Source organism: Pleurodeles waltl, chromosome 8 (genome assembly GCF_031143425.1).
Source record: "Pleurodeles waltl isolate 20211129_DDA chromosome 8, aPleWal1.hap1.20221129, whole genome shotgun sequence".
NCBI lineage: Eukaryota > Metazoa > Chordata > Amphibia > Caudata > Salamandridae > Pleurodeles > Pleurodeles waltl.
In genome coordinates, this window is record NC_090447.1 from 89,165,579 (window position 1) to 89,184,259 (window position 18,681).

Consider the following 18,681-nt stretch of genomic DNA (forward strand, 5'->3'; position numbering starts at 1 on the left):
GTCTATAGTGTGTCTATATTTTCCTGTGGAATCTTCCAAGAGTATGTGTGATTGTTCAACGATTCCGGTACACCTGTGTCAGTTATTTTCTCTGGAGATACATCTGGCTGATAAACATTCATAAAGGACATTTGTCCTACATAGAGTGCCAATCAAACTTATCAGTTATACCTCATAGAGAACACACATATTGAGAATACACACTGTGAAACCAGCGATCTATGCTACTATCTCGTTGACCCTGCCATCAGTTAAGGTGTCACAGTTCTCGTGTCTCTTATACTTCAGGGACCACGTATGACAAGAATACACCCTATACTATATTGATCTCTTATACCACATAGATAACACCTCTGTCAGTTGTACCTTAAGGGAGCATATACGATTGTGTTTTCATCCAGGAAAATACATGGCATCTGACAGTCACACCTCTGGATATCTCAATGGGGTTTCATCTGCCATACCATATTTTAGACTATAGCCCAGGTGCCAGTTCCAGCATAAAATAAGGTTGGAAACACTATTTTTTTTATTGGAAGATCTTTAAAATTTTGGTCACTGAAGTGATTTAAATGATGTTGCTTTCTTTGCCCAGACTGATGGGGTTAGGGCTTACGTAGGGTATGTAAGAGTCGCAGTCTGCAGTCCTTCTCTCTGTGGGGAATTGTGGGAGTAGGTGAATTGAAGAGGAGTAGGAGGAGATTTAGACTTGTGTATGGGAGTGGGCCAACACATGTGAAACCAGTGTTTTGTTTGATTTCCCCCATCTTTTTTTGTGTGGAGAAGTAGTTTAGGCTAAAGTTAAGGTTTTGGGAGATAAGGGTTATTGTAATACAGCTAGGCTCACAGAAGCTGTTGTGGAGAAATGTTAATGATGCTTACTCAAGTTAGTTTAGATTTTGGTAGAGAAAAAAGCCATTTTTAATGAAAGTAGGACCTGTATAGTAGCCTGCCTTCTTTGAGGGTGAAGCTGTCATAGTCCGATATGGATTTGGGTCAGATGAGCAGGAGTCAAAGACAGCACAGTTTAAGTTTGTTGAAATCGAGGAGGACATAGTTGGGGTTGCAGAGTGGACGTGGCAGTGCACAGATGTGCTAAGATATGATTCCTTGATGAGTAGCTGATTCAGACAAATAATGAGATTACTGAGCGGTTGTCCTGGAATCGTTGGCGTTAACTGTATCCTTGGCCATGAACTCAATGTTGTTTTCAAGCCCATGTGTCAGTGGCAAGGGGTATTCTGTTGATGCAGAGGAGAATGTCCCAGTTACTTACCAGTAATATTCATTATACCGTGTTCAGGTCGTATTCATCACACCCTACTGAGTGAGAACCCATCTCCAGCAACAGAAATGGTTCCATACCAAAGCTAAACCAAAAAATACTCCAAATATGTCTGACTTCCTGTTTCTGCATTTGGTGGGAATAAAGCTGAAATAATCATACTCTACATCCTTGTCATACTGAGCATAAAAACTGAAGAAAAAAATATACGCCTTTAATCGATTTCTGGTTGCGCGCCCCCTCCTCCCCCCATCTATGAAATCAGAGTAACAAAGATTACTTGTGAGTTACCAGGACATTTTTATTTTCTTGCCTGTCTTCCTCTTCCCAGCCCTTACTGCATGCAGGTATACCAAAGGTACAAGTGCAGCCAAAAATGCTTAGGAGACATAAAGTTACTGCAGCAAAAACTTATTCAAAGATTTTTTTAAGGAGTTATGCAGTGCAGCACTCGCCACGTTCACCTAAAACAGAACACAGATAGTTACGGTGGTATGAGGGGAAGGCCAGGTTACTGCCATACAAATGTTTTTCGCTGAGGCACCCTTTAGCGTTTCCCAGGATGCAAGCATTCTTCAAGTCGATCTAGCTTTCACTGAACCGGGCAGTGATTGTTCCTTATTCTCATAAACCAAGACAGTGGTCTTTTTCAGCCACCTACTCAACGTAGCTGAAGAACGTTGAGAGCCCACACCTGATAGACCAAATGTTACAAAGAAAGCTTGAATTTTCCTAAAGCTCTTAGTTCATGATAAATCAATAATCAAAAATAACCTTGATACATAAATCAAAAACGTGAAGATCCAGTGTGAGAAGTCTGTCCTCCTCTGGAGAGGACGGGCACTGAAAATAGGAAGAACTAGGGTGTTGAGATATATGTTCGGCGGGACGATGGGCAAAAATGAAGGAGTTGGTCTCAGAAAAACTTTATCTCAAAGAAAAAAGTGAACATAAAGATGAGCCCCCAATTCCACGTACCTTCTCTCAGAACAGATAGACACTAAAAATAAAACCTTATACAATTGGAGTTTCACATCAGCAGGCTAACCGCTCACAAGTTGACCACCGAAGAGCCTTCTAAACAAGATGCAGATCCCAAGATGAAATCAATGAACGAACCACAGTTTTTTGTTGTTTTTTTAAGGAGAAACTCCTTAAAAGTCTGGATACTGGGGTGTCTGGAGTCCGCACTTCTGATTTCCCAGACTGCTGCCCATTTTCTGCGCAAAGTCGAGGCCACTTATCCCAACACAAAACCATCCCTTATACAATACAAGATCTTCATAGGGTCAAATGAAGATAGATTCAAATCTTTTCCCCAGTTGGATGAAAATGATTACTTGTGCTTAGCATAAATCTGAAGAGTAGCTGGATGTCTAGATTGTTGAAAGAGAAAGCAACGTCCTTTGAACAACTCAACTCTTGAAGGTTTAGCGTTTCAATTTCCAGACCCAGAGCCGAAGACAGCTTAACGCTGACTTGCTGGGGACTGGAGGGGCTAAGCAAGCTGGATCTAGTGAAAGAACCCATTGCGGAAGGAACCACAGATCTTAGAAGAAGAGTGAACCAATTGCATTTGGGGCTAAATGGAACAGCAGCACTTCCACATGGTCTGAATGGACTTCTGTAGCACCATGGGAATAAGCAAATTGGTGGTAACGCGTAGGGTTGACCAGATTACTGAGGACACAGGCCATGTTCCTGGAGTCTGTGCAAGAGTGCAATAATTCGATAGCTAAGGATTATTTTTGGTAGCGAGTAGATCCAGCCGTGGCTTTCTAGATTCAAGCACTATCCACTGGAAGATCTCGGACAGAATGGTCAGGGAGCATGGCAGGCGAAATGACCTGTTTAGATGATCCCCCAAGTAAATCCTTCCTCATATCTTATTAGTCAAATCTGCTAGGTTGGACGAAATCTCATACCTCCTCCCCCAGTGATTTATATAAGCCTTGACCACCTGATTGTCTGCACCAAAACTGATTAATTGCTTAAGAGTGGGGCAGATTGAGAAAGACCTAACCGAACAGCCTTCAGCTCTTTCCAATTGGATGAGCTGTGATTGAACACCTGCCTTGCACTTGTTTGTTCCCTAAGGTTGTCCCCATCCTCTCCTGCTGGCATCTGTCATGATCACTTTCTAAAAGGGAGGGAGAATGGACAAGCTCCTGCTCAGGGATTCCAAATGCACCCGCCCCGCAGGTCCTCAGCAATCTGATGATGAATCAGAACTGGTGGCTGAAGTCATGAGAAGAAGGGATCCAGTGCTTTAATAGGCGAAGAACAAGTGTCCAAGAAACAGTTGAAATGTTCATACATCAGTGGTGGCAATATCTCAAACAAGGTCAGGGCAGTTAAATACAAATACGGGGACATGGTCAGGGGCAGTGCTTGTCTTTAAATTCTGAGGCTCTTTGGGTGTATATCTGGGAGACTTATTCAAAACGTGCTGTGGTTAGTTCTCCTGTGAAAAGGCCATTTTTAAATTAATGTATTTATATAGAGCAGCTGCACCAGTCTGCATTGGCATGATAAACAATTTTAATAGCCATTTAATAAATGTATGTTCATTTTTAGGGCCGAGCCTGCAAGTGCATGGACTAGCGAATGCGTCTCGCATGTGAGACGCTGTTGTGTTCAGTACAGGGCTTGGAGCCGCCTGTCGCTCACCATTTGTTGGTTTGCGTGGCACTCTTCTTTACAGCCTCAAAATTCATCAAGACAGGACTGGCACCATTTCCGGTCCTCTGTGTGGAGCAGGGAGCAAGCACAAATTGATTTTTTACTTAATTAGTGCCCGTCCGCTGCTCCAGACGCGATCGAGGTACTATTTTGTTCTAATTTACAGTGCCCTGCAAACAGAAGGCTTGTGAATGGCAAAAACGTGCCCAACAGGATAAACGAAATTGCAAAGTTTGATTTTTTTAAGCTAACTTTATTTTATTTTGTTAAGTCATCTTTATTCAATTTCCACTTGTCATTTTTTGTTTTTGCTCGTGGGCGCTGTTGTCAAAAGATGACAATTAACTTGTTCAAAATATGCTAGACCTCTTGAATTGCAAATGCTTGTTATGTAAATGGTGTAACATCAACCATTCTCTGCTTTGTGCCCGAGACCTCGCCGATAGATTTGCCAGGTGAGACTGCTCTATGATTCTTATGTGGCAGCGTGAATATTTTTCCCACTGAAGCGTTGAAATTGATTCTGATGAACTGAATTGCTATTGATGGTATTATCCGGATGAGGACTCTTATAGATATTTGTTTCAAGGGGGCAATGCGCTGTAAGCCGTGTACTGGTAGGGCACCATAGCAAATGGGAAGTACACTGACTGATCGTCTAATGAGAGGCCCTAAACTGAAGGCAGTAAGGGCACATGTACTCGGGATAACTGCAAAGACCCACATTTCTAAAAACAAAATAAGTAAATACAAGCTTGCCATGCACCCAACCCACATGCCCCAAACCATTGAAACAGATGAAGGACAACTATGGAACAACGGTGGACACACAATCTGAGCCATCCTACAAACACAGTGGCTCTGAGGTAGGTACAGTTGGTGTACTGTGATAGAATTTCTGTTGTCTGTAACTAGTCTCTTTGTAGCATGAAGTACTCCCTTGATGGAGGTGAGGTGGCTGTTCAGGCATCTAATTGAACTTTGCACAAATGCTTTGTGAACCAGGCAAGGCCTATTTTTACTCCACCGTTTCCTTTATCTGTGTGGTACATTGCAGCATACTTTGGCAAGATGGTTAAGGCAGTCTAATCCGTTTTTCCTACCCAGATGGGACCTGATGATTTAGTATCTCCCAGATAATCTGTCTGTTAACGTATTTTGCAGTGGTTAACTGTTTTAAGGAATTTCTTGCTCAAACGTCGTGGTCAGGCACCTACAACAAAAATAAGGTCCAGGTAGCCCAACTCAACGTTTTGTAACTTAGAAGCAGAGTTCTAATGAAGCGTGTAATGACGGCCCTGACCTTGTTTGAGATATTGCAACCTTTTCTACAGAGGCAGCTTGCTGACCAAGCTGGTTATGGTATATAAAGAGCAAAATACCTAGAAATTCAAAGCTTTGGATCAGGACCTCTTTTTTTTCCATTTGACTCCTAGCCAACTTTCCTACATTCATTGCTGTACGCCACCAGGCAGTCCAGCACCCCCTCTATAGAGCGGTCTCCTTGAATTCAAGCCAGGACTGTGTATTGTTGGTATCAGCTAACATAGCTGACAACAGGCTAGGACCCCCTGGATCACTGGGAACCTAGTGGCACAATAAATATGGGAGAGGAAGAACCCAGAGGCACTCTGCAGTGTATAAACAGTTGGGTCGATGACCTTCGCACACTCGATTCTTGTGTTCTCTCTTCCACAACTTATTCAGTAGGCAGTGCCTCCGTATATTTTTGTCTCGCAATTTCATTTATTTTATTTACAGACATTTCAACTGCTAACTATTTGCAATATTGGGAATGCAAGGATTTGCAACTTTCAGTACCTGGCCACTTGTTTGGGAACATTCATTTATTTTATCCTGTTTCCTCAACATTTGCTCCCCTTAATTTCAGGTGACATACAAATGGCTCAGCTATACTCTGGGGGTGCATGTAAACCAAGCTAAACAGTAAGTATTTCTACACCCTTTCTTTTTCCTTTAGCATCTTTTTATTGGTTACATTGGTTTATATTTTGTTTCCAAACTTACAGCTGACAATGATATTTCTATATTTAGTTTATATATTGTTTGGCAAATATACAACATACATTCTTAGTTTTAAGTGCTGCGCATTGTTAACTAGGAGGTTTTTGCAATTGCAGGATCTCTTTATTCTAGGTAACCGTCCTGTGTGAAAATATTTAAGAAGGGGCTTATACTGTTGTGTATTACAGTTCCCTGATTATTTTAATTTTCAATCCCTTTAAATCGAGGTGAAGCTCGGGTGCTTATAACTCCACTGGGCCTGGCTTTCCTGGACACTTAAGTAATCTGATAATTTTTAAGTACACCTGCAATGGGTTCAAGTTAGGTTTGTAATTTCTTAATACAGTTTTCATATGATGTTTAGTGAAGCTGCAAAGGAACTCCAAATTACATATCAATTTTGCTATTTTTATTTTAATTGAAATTGACATTGTTTCTGTACATTCAACTATCAATTGATGTCTTTTTCCAAATGGGTAGGCCCACTGTTACAATTAAACATTTAACAGATCTACATGTTACTAAATTAAAAAATGGACAGTAACTTTAGTATATGCAATTCTGCTTTAATTAACCATAATGTTAGATAATTGTGCAGGGGTGTGGAATTCCTATAGCCCAACGCGCAGGACATATTGTTTGTGGTCAAGGACAACACGTTTTCATGTTTCTTTTTTTCTTTGGGACAAGCAGGCCCAATCCCATTCAGCACAAACCCTTTGGCTGCCAGTTTACAGTACCACATTATAAAGTAGGGTTGGGAATTGTCTGCCGTTAAAGTAATATTTGCATCCATATGTTTATGCTGCTCAAGCTTGTACCTATGGTTCATTAATGCAAAGCCTTTATTTTTGGGGTGAGTGCTCTAAATACATGTTGTAAGCTCAGACTGCACTACTGACAGTGGCTCCAGTAACAAAAATGTGTACACATGCTTGCAAAATTTAACAATACGAAGCTACATGAAATGCTTTCAGAATGCTCTCCGATTAAATGCAAATATTTGCAGAAGCTTGAAAGCAAGAGTGAGGATTCTTCGCTTTCATAATAAAATGTTCACAAAAAATGTAATCAGGGAAAAATGCTTTGCTAAATTACTGTGAAATGTTATGTACAATTTTTTTGAAGCATCATTCAGTAAAATGTTTTGATGCATGCTAGTATTTCCCAAAAATATTCATAATGGAAAATTAGTGAAACCAGTTTCAACAAGATTATGGCAAACATGAAAATAAACAAGCAATGGCAAAACCAATAGGTCTGCCATCGGTGGTCATTTTTTTTGGTTTTGTCAGTGCATGTCTTATTTTGACATGACTTTTTTGGTAAAACTTTATTGTTGTCGGAGCTGCCAGGCCTTCACCATTGTGACAGACATTGGACAAGTAGATATTTTATGAAATTTCACATCCCTGAAGGTGTGAAGAAGACTTGCCAAGAAAGGATATTAATATAGTGCCTCCACGTCCTTGATCTCTCTCCTGAATGCATTAAACAACTGGAGGCAGAATTGACTCTGGGAGGCACTTGTAGCCCTTTTCCCAAAGCCTCATCCACATAAATCTAAACAAAATTGTCAGCGCACTTAACATGTATGTTAACTCTTTGCTGTTAGCACTTCTGTGAATTTTCTAATGTCCAAGAGGAGAAAGGTGTATGACTCTGTTTTTGTGTCAGGGTTGAAACTTCTGTCTCCTTTACTGTCTCTGTAACCCTCTTGTTACTACTTTCCTCAGGATGTTATACGACTATGTGGAAAGGAAGCGAAAGGAGAACTCTGGAGTACAGCTGCATGTAACCTATCTGGTGACTGGGAAGCATGTTCAGAATGGGTACCCAGTGAGTGTTTTGTACATTCCTTTGGCTCTAACTGATTTACACTTTTAAGATATGTTGTATTTATTTATTTATTTGTTTGTTTTGTAAAGTTCTGACCCATGACTGGATTAGCTACGTAGCACTGCTAAGGCATATCTAGGCTAGATTAATCCCCTTTGCGACAGTGGTTGGATACATGTTTGTGAAGGGTCAGGGATATGATGGGGTTTATGCAGACCGTTTGTCGGAGACCTTTCCTTACTCGCCCTTAGTTGTCCCTTTCAGATGTTGGGGGATTCTTTTCTTTTCAAGGTAGGATGGGGAAGTTACCATTGAAAGTTAGGTTTTTAATTTCATCATGAATACTTCCAGACTTGGAAGGCTATTGCGATCTTGTCCAGTGAATTGCACATTTTATACACCCACCACCCAGATGTTTAGCATCATATCTCACCCCTTAAGCATCCCCCACCAGTTCTTCTTGCGTTTGATTCAGATCTGTGTGACTAGGTTGCCTTTTTGAATCTCCAGTTGTGGACTAGGGTTTAAGTAAGAACAAAAAAAATATAAACATAAGGTTGCTTATATTGAGACAAAGTCTGGCGGGTCCCTGGTCAGTTTAATACAATGTGTTACCTGAATGAGTAGAACAAACTGACCATCTCAGTTGCAGCTCTGTGATGGCCAAGGGAAACTGGGTGGGAAGAAGTTTAGTCAATTTGGCCTACTGACTTTACCAAGCCATAGGATGCACACGATTGTTCCTTGGTGTAGCTTTCCCACCCTTGCAAACTTCCAAAATATAACTTACTTTAATCCAAACAACATTGCAAGTTTGAGAGTCTCTTACTGTTCTTTTTAAAGTAGACCACTTTGGTGATGGGTGAGGTGAGAGGTGTTTTTTTTTTTTCTTTTTTTTTTAAACAAACAAACCTAAAACATATTTCTAGAAGGGACAACTTTTGAAATAGGAACATGTTGGTTGTCCAGTTTATCCAGTCCCTGAGGTTCATTTATGGGTGTCAGAGTTACATGATCGCTTGGATTTTTATCCTCAATCTTGGGATAGATGACCCTGAGTGAGTCCCTTGTAGTTAGCAATTTTAGCATGTTATGTAACTAGAGCTGACTGAGGGAACTGGTACTTCAAGTGCAATGGTGGCTAACGATCTGCTTTTCTGCATGAAAATTTTGTATGCATCCACTGCAGCCAAACAACAGCATGTGGTTGTGTTTTGTTTCCCCAGGTAGTTCACAAAGGCAGAAACCACTAAAAACAACAAACACACACTTTCAATGCAGCAAAGTAAACTAAGCAGCACATGTGCTATGTAGCAGGCTATCACGTGGGTCAAGAGGATTACCCACAGCACACAACCCTCCAACAAAAACATTAACCAGAACAATTCTTATGCACCCATCCCATCACAGAGATATGCCATACTATTGTACTTGTAATAGCCCTTTATGCCCTGATTTACCACATGTTAACAAGGATGTCTAACATTGCCAAATTGTCTGCAGAAAATACGCACATTTCTCTCTAGCATGACAGTTAAGCATCCACCCTGCAGGCTGTTCATTCAGCTGCCTGTCCAACTGACTATATATCTCTGCATGCTCTTTGTATGTGTGTTGTGAGTAAGCAAGCGTGCTGTGAATTCCAATAGATCGTTGGATGAGAGTGGCAGTGGGAGTTTAGGTAGGTGCTAAAACGTGAAGACTGGATAGAGCCTAAATATGGCCTACCTGGTCGGCCAGTCAAGACTAGGGTGCACTAGGTTAAGGGGACGTCTAGTGATAACTCAAGTCCTGCCCGTGGATAGCTTTCAATACAGTATGAATAGGCTGGGGCATCAATCAAGCCTGAAAGTAAGATTGGTGACTTTTTGAGAAATAGGTCACTGACAAGAAGTGGCATAATTCCCAATCATTTGAAACCGTGCTTGGATTGAGAAGGCAGTGGTTTCTCCCAGGGGCGAGCAGGATCATTCAAGCAGAATCACACAGGTCATTAATTGTGGTAAAACGTAAGACGAGCGGAATGCACCCTTCTAGATAGTTGTGTAAACATCTGGGCCATACGTAAAAATGAAAAAGTCCAACATATGTTTGCTTAGCGAGGGAGTGCTTGAAGTGGCCTAGCAGGAATTGGTGTTCAAGATATAGTTGCTAGATCTTAGAATCTGTTATGGTTAGGCAAAATTAAACTCGTGCATCAAGACCAAGGCACTGTGAAAATCACACTACAAAACCTGTGTGAATGTATTTACACAATTGCAAATGGGAACTTTTAGTAGGGGAGGAGATGACTGGGAGGGGCATTTACATTGCCTGCAGCCATAATAGCATCACAACATCTGCTGATGAATATGTTTTGAGCATATGCGTAAAAGTGGGAGGAGATAGAAACACCTCCGGAATAATTAGTGCACCATGATTTGTTTGAATAAGGACTGTGTTTATGGGCAACAGATAATAATGTAATTTTTTCTGTAAGGAATTAAGAGCAGAGGAAACAAACGTGATCTAAGAAACACTTCTTTGAGAAATAGGTGTTTTTATTTTTTTTGATTAGGATAATGGTCTTCCTCTCTTGGTGTATGTTCATATGTGTTTGTGTACACTAATTCAAGGAGATTCTTCAAGCAGCTTGACATGTTATTTTCGTTATTTTTCTGAACTGATGCGACACCAGTGTTAGACCTGTCAGCTCTTGGCCTGGTTTCCCCAGCGTTTTTGCTTCTGACCTCCTGGTTTTGATCCTGTGCTGAAATTAAATTGTTGCTGGCTTTATGACTCTGGGCACTTTACCAGTGCTGAACAGTGCTCAAGTGCAAGTGCTCCCTGTCCAAACTGTATTGGTGATTGGTCTATCCATGATTGGCATATTTGATTCACTAATAAGTCCCTAGTAAAGGTCACTGTGTGTGCACAGGGCCTGTAAATCAAATGCTGCTAGTTGGACTGCAGCACTGATTGTGCCACTCACACGAATAGCCCTGTAAACAGGTCTCTGGCTTTCCATTGCAGTGCTTGTGTGTGTAGTTTTGTCATGTGCACCCACTTGCCAGGCCCAAGCCTTCCCTTTCACTACGTATAAGTCACCACTAAGATAGGACCAAGGCAGCCTCAAGGGCAGGGCGCAGTGTATTTAAAAAATAAGACATATGTTTTACATGTCCTGGTAGTGAAATACTGTTAAATTTAGTTTTCACTATTGCAAGACCTGTCTCTCCCATAGGGTAACATGGAGATTGCCTTGAAATACCTTTTAAGTGTAATTGGGAGTAGATAGAGATGTGGAGTTTGGGGTCTCTGAACTCACATTTTAAAATATATCTTTTAGTGAAATTGTTGTTTTTTGATTTGTAGGTTTGAACATGCCCCTTTTAGAAAGTGGTCATTTTCTTGCATAGCCAGTCTGTGCCTCTGCCTGTCTGTAGAATACACATCTGGGTCAGGATGACAGTTGGGCTGTTTGTGCATTCACTCTAGACAGTCACACAAAGGGAGCTGAGGTGTGCCCTGCATATCCTGATGGCACATCACCAGACTGATAGGTCTTCTTGAGCTAGAGTGGTGGGAGGAGCTGGCACTAGCACCTGAATAGGGTTGTGCCTCTCCTTACACAAAGCACTGTCTAACCCCCTGAAGTGTGTCTATGGCCAGTGCAGGAAAGGCGGGGTCTTGTGCACTACAAAGACTTCAATTTGCATACTTCAAAGACCGAAATGGTATAAGTACTAGACCTCTGACCCCACATTGTTAGAACACTTCTGGACTAAGAACATTCTGCCAGGAAGAAGAGCTGGATGCTGTAGGAGGGACTGCCAATCTGCCTGTTGCTTTGTTGTGCGGATCTGCTGCTTCTGTCCTGAGAATGAAAGGAATGGACTGGGCTTTCTACATCCTGCTTTCCAAGGTTCTCCAAGGGCTTGAACTGAGTCCTGACTTGCCAAGTGGTGCCAAATCCAGTGTCATCAGTGGTGCAGATGGGGAAAAAAGGTCATTTGTTTTGGCAGTTGTTCCATCAGTGGTGCAGGAGGTCCCAATGCAGCTACAAACTACTACCAAGTTGTTGCCAGTACATTGCCCCAGAGGGATCCATGGATGTTAAATCAAACTGTCAATCATGAAAATCAGAGTGTCTGTATCCAGTGTTATGTGACAATGCTGGCCTTCATGAAAGGGTGGTGAATGCAAAGAATCGACATTCTAAAGAATTGAAAAATGCTTGTGATAGGTACATGAGCACTGTGTATTGTCTTTGAGCGGAGGGAAAAGCGCAGAGTAGAGGCCATTACCTGTCATTAGGTTCTCTGTGTCTACAGCGCGGTCTGTACCTTCCTGAGGGTCACCTAAACAACCACCCACAACACCACACCACACATTTTCTCACTCCTGCGCTCTCTCTCCTTCCCCGCTAGTTTGATGTACCACTTGTCCTGCCTATCTTTTTCTTCTATTGTTCTATAGTGTATGCTTTTTTTCTTGTGCTTACTTTCCTTCTGTCCTTCGTGTATTGAATTTTGTCATGTCATTTCGGATCTACTCCCGCTGAACTGCTTTTAATTTTAAATACCTAAAATTTTCTCACAAATCACTTCATTTTTTTTTTTCTGCAACTCTGTTCAGATTCATATTTGTGTGCAGTTTAGGATTGAATTTGAAGGCTAACGTGCCTCTAGTATGTAGCACAGATACGTAAAACAAGTAAACAAAATAGTTGCTCACTATTCAGATGTGTGAGTAAGCACATTACGATTGGTTTAGAACCCAGTATATGCCTGATTGCTTTCTAACTGATTGCTTTTGGTTTCTACCACTGACATATTGTCTTTTTTGCAGTATCACAAGGTGGCCATAGTGAAGGAAGAGAAGTTGGAAGGTAAGCTACAGTTACAATTAAAGTTTGAGACCCATGAGTAATATCAAATGGCCTTTATCCCGCTTAATTTACCATTGCTTTGTCCCTCTGATTTTGAACTTTGGGTTTTTACCTTATGCTGTCCCATGGTTGCTGTCTCTTGACCCCCACTGACCCACAGATGACCCCTCCTATCTGCCCATCCAGCAGTGACCCTGCCCAGCTCCCAAGGGCAACTGCTAGAGCTACTGAGGGCCACTAGACCCCACTTGCCACACACCTCTGGGCCTCTAAAGAGCCACTCCTGAAGTCCAGTGCCCCTCCCCACCCGCCCCAAGGGTCAATGACACAAGGGCCAACCAAAGATCACACCGGCCAATCAACCCACCCCCTGCCCTCCATGCTCCGACAGTTATTCAAACACCCCCCCACCCGCCCCTCTCCAAATGGCTGATCAATCTCCCCACCCACCGCTATCCCAACGGCTGATCAACTCCACCGACCCACACGGCTGTTCAACCCCACCGACCCCTCTCCCAACGGCTTATTAACGCCCCCCCACCCACCCATCTCCCAACGGCTTATCAACACCCCCCCCCACCCACCCCTCTCCCAATGGCTTATCAACACCCCCAGCACCCACGCCTCTCCCAACGGCTTATCAACACCCCCCCCACCCACGCCTCTCCCAACGGCTTATCAACACCCCCCCCCCCCACCCACCCCTCTCCCAACGGCTTATCAACACCCCCCCCCACCCACCCCTCTCCCAACGGCTTATCAACACCCCCCCCCACCCACCCCTCTCCCAACGGCTTATCAACAGCCCCCACCCACCCACCCCTCTCCCAACGGCTTATCAACAGCCCCCACCCACCCACCCCTCTCCCAACGGCTTATCAACAGCCCCCACCCACCCACCCCTCTCCCAACGGCTTATCAACAGCCCCCACCCACCCACCCCTCTCCCAACGGCTTATCAACACCCCCCCCCCCACCCACCCCTCTCCCAACGGCTTATCAACACCCCCCCCCAACCCACCCCTCTCCCAACGGCTTATCAACACCCCCCCCCCCCCCCCACCCACCCCTCTCCCAACGGCTTATCAACACCCCACCCCTCTCCCAACGGCTTATCAACACCCCCCCCCCCCCCCACCCACCCCTCTCCCAACGGCTTATCAACACCCCCCCACCACCCACCCCTCTCCCAACGGCTTATCAACACCCCCCCACCACCCACCCCTCTCCCAACGACTTATCAACACCCCCCCCACCACCCACCCCTCTCCCAACGGCTTATCAACACCCCCCCCACCCACCCCTCTCCCAACGGCTTATCAACACCCCCCGCACCCACCCCTCTCCCAACGGCTTATCAACGCCCCCCCCACCCACCCCTCTCCCAACGGCTTATCAACGCCCCCCCCCCCCCACCCACCCCTCTCCCGACGGCTTATCAACGCCCCCCCCCCACCCACCCCTCTCCCGACGGCTTATCAACGCCCCCCCCCCCCACCCACCCCTCTACCAACGGCTTATCAACGCCCCACCCACCCCTCTCCCAACGGCTTATCAACCCACCCACCCCTCTCCCAACGGCTTATCAACGCCCCCACCCCTCTCCCAATGGCTTATCAACGCCCCCACCCCTCTCCCAACGGCTTATCAACGCCCCCCCCCCACCCACCCACCCCTCTCCCAACGGCTTATCAACGCCCCCCCCACGCACCCCTCTCCCAACGGCTTATCAACGCCCCCACCCACCCACCCCTCTCCCAACGGCTTATCAACGCCCCCCCCCACCCACCCACCCCTCTCCCAACGGCTTATCAACGCCCCCCCCACCCCTCTCCCAACGGCTTATCAACGCCCCCCCCCCCCACCCACCCACCCCTCTCCCAACGGCTTATCAACGCCCCCCCCCCCACCCACCCACCCCTCTCCCAACGGCTTATCAACGCCCCCCCCCCCCACCCACCCACCCCTCTCCCAACGGCTTATCAACGCCCCCCCCCCCCACCCACCCACCCCTCTCCCAACAGCTTATCAACGCCCCCCCCCACCCACCCACCCCTCTCCCAACGGCTTATCAACGCCCCCCCCCCACCCACCCACCTCTCTCCCAACGGCTTATCAACGCCCCCCCCCACCCACCCACCCCTCTCCCAACGGCTTATCAACGCCCCCCCCACCCACCCACCCCTCTCCCAACAGCTTATCAACGCCCCCCCACCCACCCACCCCTCTCCCAACGGCTTATCAACGCCCCCCCCCCCACCCACCCCTCTCCCAACGGCTTATCAACGCCCCCCCCCCCCCCCCACCCACCCCTCTCCCAACGGCTTATCAACGCCCCCCCCACCCCTCTCCCAACGGCTTATCAACGCCCCCCCCACCCACCCACCCCTCTCCCAACGGCTTATCAACGCCCCCCCCCACCCACCCCTCTCCCAACGGCTTATCAACGCCCCCCCCACCCACCCCTCTCCCAACGGCTTATCAACGCCCCCCCCCACCCACCCCTCTCCCAACGGCTTATCAACCCCTCCCACCCACCCCTCTCCCAACGGCTTATCAACCCCTCCCACCCACCCCTCTCCCAACAGCTTATCAACCCCTCCCACCCACCCCTCTCCCAACGGCTTATCAACCCCTCCCACCCACCCCTCTCCCAACGGCTTATCAACCCCTCCCACCCACCCCTCTCCCAACGGCTTATCAACCCCTCCCACCCACCCCTCTCCCAACGGCTTATCAACCCCTCCCACCCACCCCTCTCCCAATGGCTTATCAACCCCCCACCCACCCCTCTCCCAATAGCATATCAACCCCCCCCACCCACCCACACCCCTCCCAATGGCTTATCAACCCCTCCCACCCACCCCTCTCCCAACGGCTCCCCCACCCACCCCTCTCCCAACGGCTCCCCCACCCACCCCTCTCCCAACGGCTTATCAACCCCTCCGACCCACCCCTCTCCCAACGGCTTATCAACCCCTCCCACCCACCCCTCTCCCAACGGCTTATCAACCCCTCCCACCCACCCCTCTCCCAACGGCTTATCAACCCCTCCCACCCACCCCTCTCCCAACGGCTTATCAACACCCCGCCCACCCACCCCTCTCCCAACGGCTTATCAACGCCCCTCCCACCCACCCCTCTCCCAACGGCTTATCAACCCCTCCCACCCACCCCTCTCCCAACGGCTTATCAACCCCTCCCACCCACCCCTCTCCCAACGGCTTATCAACCCCTCCCACCCACCCCTCTCCCAATGGCTTATCAACCCCCCACCCACCCCTCTCCCAATAGCATATCAACCCCCCCCACCCACCCACACCCCTCCCAATGGCTTATCAACCCCTCCCACCCACCCCTCTCCCAACGGCTCCCCCACCCACCCCTCTCCCAACGGCTCCCCCACCCACCCCTCTCCCAACGGCTTATCAACCCCTCCGACCCACCCCTCTCCCAACGGCTTATCAACCCCTCCCACCCACCCCTCTCCCAACGGCTTATCAACCCCTCCCACCCACCCCTCTCCCAACGGCTTATCAACCCCTCCCACCCACCCCTCTCCCAACGGCTTATCAACACCCCGCCCACCCACCCCTCTCCCAACGGCTTATCAACGCCCCGCCCACCCACCCCTCTCCCAACGGCTTATCAACGCCCCGCCCACCCACCCCTCTCCCAACGGCTTAACACCCCGCCCAACCCCCTCCCAACGGCTTATCAACGCCCCCCCCCCCCCGCCACCCCTCTCCCAACGGCTTATCAACCCCTCCCACCCACCCCTCTCCCAACGGCTTATCAACCCCTCCCACCCACCCCTCTCCCAATGGCTTATCAACCCCTCCCACCCACCCCGCTCCCAATGGCTTCTCAACCCCTCCCACCCACCCCTCTCCCAATGGCTTATCAACCCCCCCACCCAGCCCTCTCCCAACGGCTTATCAACGCCCCCCCCCCACCCACCCCTCTCCCAACGGCTTATCAACGCCCCCCCCCCCCCCCCCACCCACCCCTCTCCCAACGGCTTATCAACGCCCCCCCCACCCCTCTCCCAACGGCTTATCAACGCCCCCCCCACCCACCCACCCCTCTCCCAACGGCTTATCAACGCCCCCCCCCACCCACCCCTCTCCCAACGGCTTATCAACGCCCCCCCCACCCACCCCTCTCCCAACGGCTTATCAACGCCCCCCCCACCCACCCCTCTCCCAACGGCTTATCAACCCCTCCCACCCACCCCTCTCCCAACGGCTTATCAACCCCTCCCACCCACCCCTCTCCCAACAGCTTATCAACCCCTCCCACCCACCCCTCTCCCAACGGCTTATCAACCCCTCCCACCCACCCCTCTCCCAACGGCTTATCAACCCCTCCCACCCACCCCTCTCCCAACGGCTTATCAACCCCTCCCACCCACCCCTCTCCCAACGGCTTATCAACCCCTCCCACCCACCCCTCTCCCAATGGCTTATCAACCCCCCACCCACCCCTCTCCCAATAGCATATCAACCCCCCCCACCCACCCACACCCCTCCCAATGGCTTATCAACCCCTCCCACCCACCCCTCTCCCAACGGCTCCCCCACCCACCCCTCTCCCAACGGCTCCCCCACCCACCCCTCTCCCAACGGCTTATCAACCCCTCCGACCCACCCCTCTCCCAACGGCTTATCAACCCCTCCCACCCACCCCTCTCCCAACGGCTTATCAACCCCTCCCACCCACCCCTCTCCCAACGGCTTATCAACCCCTCCCACCCACCCCTCTCCCAACGGCTTATCAACACCCCGCCCACCCACCCCTCTCCCAACGGCTTATCAACGCCCCTCCCACCCACCCCTCTCCCAACGGCTTATCAACCCCTCCCACCCACCCCTCTCCCAACGGCTTATCAACCCCTCCCACCCACCCCTCTCCCAACGGCTTATCAACCCCTCCCACCCACCCCTCTCCCAATGGCTTATCAACCCCCCACCCACCCCTCTCCCAATAGCATATCAACCCCCCCCACCCACCCACACCCCTCCCAATGGCTTATCAACCCCTCCCACCCACCCCTCTCCCAACGGCTCCCCCACCCACCCCTCTCCCAACGGCTCCCCCACCCACCCCTCTCCCAACGGCTTATCAACCCCTCCGACCCACCCCTCTCCCAACGGCTTATCAACCCCTCCCACCCACCCCTCTCCCAACGGCTTATCAACCCCTCCCACCCACCCCTCTCCCAACGGCTTATCAACCCCTCCCACCCACCCCTCTCCCAACGGCTTATCAACACCCCGCCCACCCACCCCTCTCCCAACGGCTTATCAACGCCCCGCCCACCCACCCCTCTCCCAACGGCTTATCAACGCCCCGCCCACCCACCCCTCTCCCAACGGCTTAACACCCCGCCCAACCCCCTCCCAACGGCTTATCAACGCCCCCCCCCCCCGCCACCCCTCTCCCAACGGCTTATCAACCCCTCCCACCCACCCCTCTCCCAACGGCTTATCAACCCCTCCCACCCACCCCTCTCCCAATGGCTTATCAACCCCTCCCACCCACCCCGCTCCCAATGGCTTCTCAACCCCTCCCACCCACCCCTCTCCCAATGGCTTATCAACCCCCCCACCCAGCCCTCTCCCAACGGCTTATCAACGCCCCCCCACCCACCCCTCTCCCAACGGCTTATCAACGCGCCCCCGCCACCCCTCTCCCAACGGCTCATCAACGCCCCCCCCCCCCCCCAGCCACCCCTCTCCCAATGGCTTATCAAACCCCCCCCCACCCACCCCTCTTCCCAATGGTTTATCAACCCCCCCCCACCCACCCCTCTTCCCAATGGTTTATCAACCCCCCCCACCCACCCCTCTTCCCAATGGTTTATTAACACCCCCCACCCCTCTTCCCAATGGTTTATCAACACCCCCCACCCCTCTTCCCAACGGCTTATCAACACCCCCCCACCCCTCTTCCCAACGGCTTATCAACACCCCCCCAC

The 18,681-nt window shown here is 49.0% G+C and overlaps 1 protein-coding gene across 5 annotated transcripts in view; it reads left to right on the forward strand.

Moving 5' to 3' along the window:
• The window catches only part of POLD3 (DNA polymerase delta 3, accessory subunit), a 74,915-nt gene that overhangs the window by 4,448 nt on the left and 51,786 nt on the right, over positions 1-18,681 (forward strand). For 3 of the 5 annotated variants that reach the window (XM_069203805.1, XM_069203807.1, XM_069203806.1), the window contains exons 2-4: positions 5,859-5,914; positions 7,729-7,831; positions 12,662-12,701. In XM_069203805.1, coding sequence (XP_069059906.1) covers positions 5,859-5,914; positions 7,729-7,831; positions 12,662-12,701 — 199 coding nt within the window. The remainder of the gene's footprint in view (positions 1-5,858; positions 5,915-7,728; positions 7,832-12,661; positions 12,702-18,681) is intronic. The other 2 variants (XM_069203809.1, XM_069203808.1) reach the window with 1 other exon arrangement.